This window comes from Silene latifolia, chromosome 1 (assembly GCF_048544455.1).
Source record: "Silene latifolia isolate original U9 population chromosome 1, ASM4854445v1, whole genome shotgun sequence".
Lineage (NCBI taxonomy): Eukaryota > Viridiplantae > Streptophyta > Magnoliopsida > Caryophyllales > Caryophyllaceae > Silene > Silene latifolia.
The window spans coordinates 186,613,576-186,619,202 of NC_133526.1; the positions used below are offsets into that span (position 1 = coordinate 186,613,576).

Here is a 5,627-nt window from a genome sequence, read left to right on the forward strand (position 1 = left end):
ATTCACAAAATAATGTCCAGAATTAACAGAATAAGAAAAAGAGCAAAATAGATCATTTTAATCATTTATGACGAAGTTTCACAAAACTGTCATCTAGTTCCACAATATAAGCTCTAGGATTCACAAAACAAGGTATAAGATTCACGAAATGAGAAAAGAAGTAAATTAGGTGATTTCAACTATTTATAACCAAGTTTCAAAAAATCACTTTGTAGTTTCACAATATAAATTTTAGGATTCAGAAAATAAGGTCTATGATTCACGAAATAAGAAAAAGAGCAAAATAGGAGATCTCAGCCATTTATGACCAAGTTTCACAAATAAAATAAGTTGATTGAAGATTAGTCTGAAATCACTTACTTATGATGAGGGGACTATTAAAGACACCCCCGCAAGCTCAATAGGGGAATGGTGACCAATCGAAACTAACAGGATTGTTGCCGTCTTTCCTCACGTAAGAAGACAAAATGGACTTTCTCATTTTGTTTGCCAACAAGTTAGGTTGGTTAACGGAAAAGAATGCCCTAGTCCCATTTCCTGCACCAATTTTAAGAGTTAAAGACGACGGGTTAACATATGAAGCGCTTGATGACAAAATTTACAAATCGCACAGTTCTTACTAATAACTTGACATCTAAAAAAAAGAGAGATAAAAAGAAATTAACCTAACCTGACTTGAAAACCCAGGCTTTATCAGTACTAGAGATGCTATAGAATTCTAAAAGCCTTTTTGATAGAGAAGTATATTCTTCTGTCATTGTTGGATCAAAACCCACAGGCAGCTTCTTTGAAGATGCATTTGCAGAAACATCCATTTTTGAGACGATTGACAACCTTTTGCTGCACAAACAAGAGAATGTTTACATGACGAGAGGGAAAGCTGACTGAGGAAGATTTGAGGCATAAGTGGTACATAGACTAGCATATTTCTACAGAAAGTCGAAATTTTGACCATGAAGGTAAACCATGCACACATAAGTATAGGTTTCTTTGGGTGTAGAACTGTGGAAGTATAGACTAAGTACTGACTAGATTCGTAACTTCTTAACGCACTCTGTTACTACATCATCGGAAGGAAAAAGACGGGCATCAATCTGGTCTTTTATACAAGTATTTATGGATGTAAACTGTGCTATTTCATAAATGTTTTGTAAGATGTAGTGACTACACGTCATAAATGTAACTCGTTTCGTATATAATGTAAAACACAAAATTGACTCTTCTAAAACGAGATAAATCAAATGATAAGTTGATAAACCATCTAAAACGGAAGATAATTAACCCAAAATAACTTGACTCGACACTAATGAGAACTTAAGTGGTAGCAAGTGATGAGCCAGTCCGTCTTGCTTGTAACGGTCACAAGCTTGTGACCTCTCACAACCCCCTCCCACTTGCCCTCCCACTTGCAAGTTTGTCTCACGTCACAAGCTTGTGACGGATTTAGTCTGTCACAAATAGTAGTGCCTTTTATGGTCTTGAGGCAATTCATGTCACTTGTTAGCACTGTTTAAAAGTGAGAGCACTTTACTATAATATCCTTATCTGTGTTAACTAGCACTATTTCAACGTGCCCTTACTTTTGTGTATAACCCTTTCTTACGACCTTCCTACTTACCTAGTGCTCTGCCCTTATATATACATACACTCCACAGTCCACTCTCTACTCCTTTTCATCCTTCTAAACAAACACGCACTTGCCTGTAAAGGATAATTCCGTATCCTAGTTAGCAATCAAAGGAGACCAGGAGTTATGTCGGGCAGGGGCCTGACGCTCCCTATTAGCTTTTCAAGTTTATATACGAGTCAATAAATTTATCAGTTGAGCACTTGAGTTCCTCGGCTTTATTTTAAGTAGTTAATGTTCATAAATAAGGTATAGGTTCAAAACTCTGGCCCTTACTTGTTGGTTCCATGAATGAAGCATTTAACTGGCTAAAAGGAAACTGATACTACTCGAAGCGTATTTCATAATTCATATACGACTAGCCGACTAGGCAACATAGATCAGAATTCATATCCATTTTCTTGCCCTGCTCTTGAACAAGACATTAGCTGTGTTTTAATTTGTACTCCGTGTGTCCCTAGCTTACATTTTCTTTTGTATGTAAGCACATGTGTATAGGATAGAGATTCCCAAACCACCACACAGAACACGCCAATGGAAACGTAAACTATAGTCTGGGATTTTAGAGTCTTAAGACAGATGAAAAGCAACTACGTAAAATATCTGCACAGGAGTATAAAAAAGAACTTAAGAATGAAACATTTTGGCTTGACTGATAGAAGAGATTAACTCACGTTATTGGGTCTGAAAATATTGCTCTTAGTGACTCCGCAGGATCACAAAAGCTAAAACCATCCTTTCTTCCACTAAAACCACATCCATTATCTCTATGTGCATCCTTTTGACCTTGGCTAGACCCTTCTGTTCCAGGTAATGAGGACGTATGGTACCTATCACTAACATGTTCTGCAACTGTAACCATTTGATTGAAGAGCCAGAATCTTCCTTTCTGACCGTTTCCACTGGTACTGGCTCTATTCACATCATCCCCTGGTTGCACAAGTACCCCATCCATCATTATTTGCCTGACTGATGTGCCTACCAACAAATTAAAATATTACCCAAACATCCATCTTTGCTCTCACATCTAAATATCAATTCTTCAGCACTATGTCAACACAAAGGAAAACAAAACTCTCAAATCTACGCATAAGTTTCTGAAAATAAAAAGTTCCGACTTAACTTTGGAAGGCTTAAATCTTGTACACAAGGGAATAAAAAAACTCTCTAAACAAAACCAAACCCATGATCACATGCTGCCAAATTCTACGACCCAACAATTTAATAAGACCCCCTATTTACCCAAGTATGCAGAGCTTCATCAGCTCTACTGATGAAGTCTTACCATGACCAATCTCTAAGGTCTCTAACTAATAGAGAAGTCACAACCACTAATCAATCAAAATTTAAACTTGTGGAACACAAAAACTAAAATAGGCGATTTTGACCATTTGTGACCAAGTTTCACAAATAAGACCTAGGATTCACGAAACAAGGTCTATGATTCACAAAATAAGAAAAAGAGCAAAATAGGTGATTTCGACCATTTTATGACCAAATTTCACAATATTACATTCTAGTTTCACAAAACAAGCTCTAAGATTCACAAAATAAGGTATATGATTCACAAAATAATAAAAAGAGGAAAATAGGCGATTTTGACCATTTATGACCGTCACAATATAAGGCGATTCACGAAACAAGGTCTATGATTCACAAAATAATAAAAAGAGCAAAATAGGTGATTTCGACCATTTTGTGACCAAATTTCACAATATTACCTTCTAGTTTCACAAAACAAGCTCTAAGATTCACAAAATAAGGTATAGGATTCACAAAATAATAAAAGGAGCAAAATAGGTGATTTTGACCATTTATGACCAAGTTTCACAATATAAGGCCTAGGATTCATGAAACAAGATCTATGATTCACAAAATAATAAAAAGAGCAAAATAGGTGATTTCGACCATTTTATGACCAAATTTCACAATATTACCTTCTAATTTCACAAAACAAGCTCTAAGATTCACAAAATAAGGTATAGGATTCACAAAATAATAAAAGGAGCAAAATAGGTGATTTTGACCATTTATGACCAAGTTTCACAATATAAGGCCTAGGATTCACGAAACAAGGTCTATGATTCACAAAATAAGAAAAAGAGCAAAATAGGTGATTTCGACCATTTTATGACCAAATTTCACAATATTACCTTCTAGTTTCACAAAACAAGCTCTAAGATTCACAAAATAAGGTATATGATTCACAAAATAAGAAAAAGAGGAAAACAGGCGATTTTGACCATTTATGACCAAGTTTCACAATATAAGGCCTAGGATTCACGAAACAAGGTCTATGATTCACAAAATAATAAAAAGAGCAAAATAGGTGATTTCAACCATTTTGTGACCAAATTTCACAATATTACTTTCTATTTTAGCTCCAATATTCTTGTCCCAAAGAAACAAGTAATATTTGTTAGAGGAATGAGCCAAATTTCACAATATTACCTTCTATTGTCCCACCTTCTATTGTCCCAGAGAAACCACAACCAAGAAGGTTCCTTGAGTATCTGAAACATAGAAACAAGGAATATTTGTTAGTACGTAACAGCTAGCAACAATGAATGCTAGGATTAAATATATATTTCCGTGTATATATCGAGTGACCATCTCATGGACACACAGAGATTGTATGTGAGGGAGCTTTTCTGCCAACTCAACCTAGAACACATGGCAAAATGAGGAATGTCGGTAAGATCATCTTAAAGCATTTATGTGAACTCTTTTACTCATGAACATGCCGGCCTCTGGAGAATATTTTGAAAAAACTGTATTATGTAATTTATCAGGAACAGCGTAGAAGTCACAGATAAAGGATAAATGGTAAACAATCCTTACCACACGACCCAAAGAACGCATCTTCAGTCCTCTGAGATGCATGAAGTCCGTCAAAGTACGTCCCTCAACAGGCGAAAGTTCTAGTGATGCAAAATCAGATACCTGTGTACAATAGCATTTGTCTCTGTCAGAATCAGGAAAAATGTGAACCTAAGTCAAATGACATGAAAAGAGATAATACTTAATAGATACCAGTTTCGGTAGAGCAACTTCTTCGTAATAGCTTTGTACCATTGTCTTAAGCTCATCAACGGTCTGTGACAAAAAGAATAATGGCATTAAGAAAAAAAATCCAAGAAAACATACTCCGGCTATATAATAAGACATTTACGGTCCAATCATAGAGGTTAAGGGACCTTTAGGTGAAGGCATGTTCCTGTTTCCTTCAAGCGTAAGAAGGCGTCTTCTGAAAGTAGCTTTTCCAACTCTACTCCTGTAGCCTCTTCTGTAACTTCAACTTCTTTACTCAATCCTTTATTAGGGTCAACACCAGAAACTTCAGAATCATTCTCTTCTTTTGCATCTAAGGATGATTTCTTCCCTCTTTTTTTCAGTGACTTGAATTCCTTTCCCAAACCTTTAACTGATAATTCATCGTTACTCTTTTTCCCAACTTCCTGTGGACTTTTATCATCATTATCTTTCTTCTGCAAATCCTGTATCCAACAGCAAGCTAGTTCCCATCTGATCGCTGATTTACTGTCAACTGGTTTCTCCTCTTGCAGTTTAGTTAAGCTGTCATTAAGTATTCTGATGACCTGACCTCTTGAATCTTCCAGTCTATCCACATCCATTGGAGATGCACTTTCTCCAGAAAGTTCAGCATTCGGCGCCTTATGTAATAGACGGCGTAAACTGAACATAAATGCAAAATAAACCGTGTCACAAGTTACCATCGTCTAAGCAAAATACATTCCAACATTACATTGCTTATGAATTTAGACAACATTTAGGTAGCGTAACAATGACAAAAAATCCTAAAGATTTTAACCTGTATTATGTTTCAGGAACAAAATATTATCTTATGAACAAGATTTTAACCTCGTATCATATAATCATAGAACAAAAAAACAAATAAAATCAAATATCATAAATTCAAAAGAAATTACCAGTGACGGCGATCAAAAGAAATACACTAGCTTCATCAGCTCCGACTCTC

General features: G+C 35.7%; 1 protein-coding gene across 1 annotated transcript; it reads right to left on the reverse strand.

Moving 5' to 3' along the window:
• Positions 1 to 4,096: 4,096 nt before the first annotated feature.
• On the reverse strand, positions 4,097 to 5,379 carry LOC141588873 (protein REDUCED CHLOROPLAST COVERAGE 3-like). Its single transcript, XM_074410247.1, has 4 exons — positions 4,825 to 5,379; positions 4,661 to 4,723; positions 4,469 to 4,570; positions 4,097 to 4,291 (listed from the first exon to the last, which is right to left on the reverse strand). The coding sequence occupies exons 1-4, from the start codon at positions 5,362 to 5,364 to the stop codon at positions 4,097 to 4,099; spliced, it is 900 nt and encodes a 299-aa protein (XP_074266348.1). The 5' UTR covers positions 5,365 to 5,379.
• Between the last annotated feature and the right edge of the window lie 248 nt (positions 5,380 to 5,627).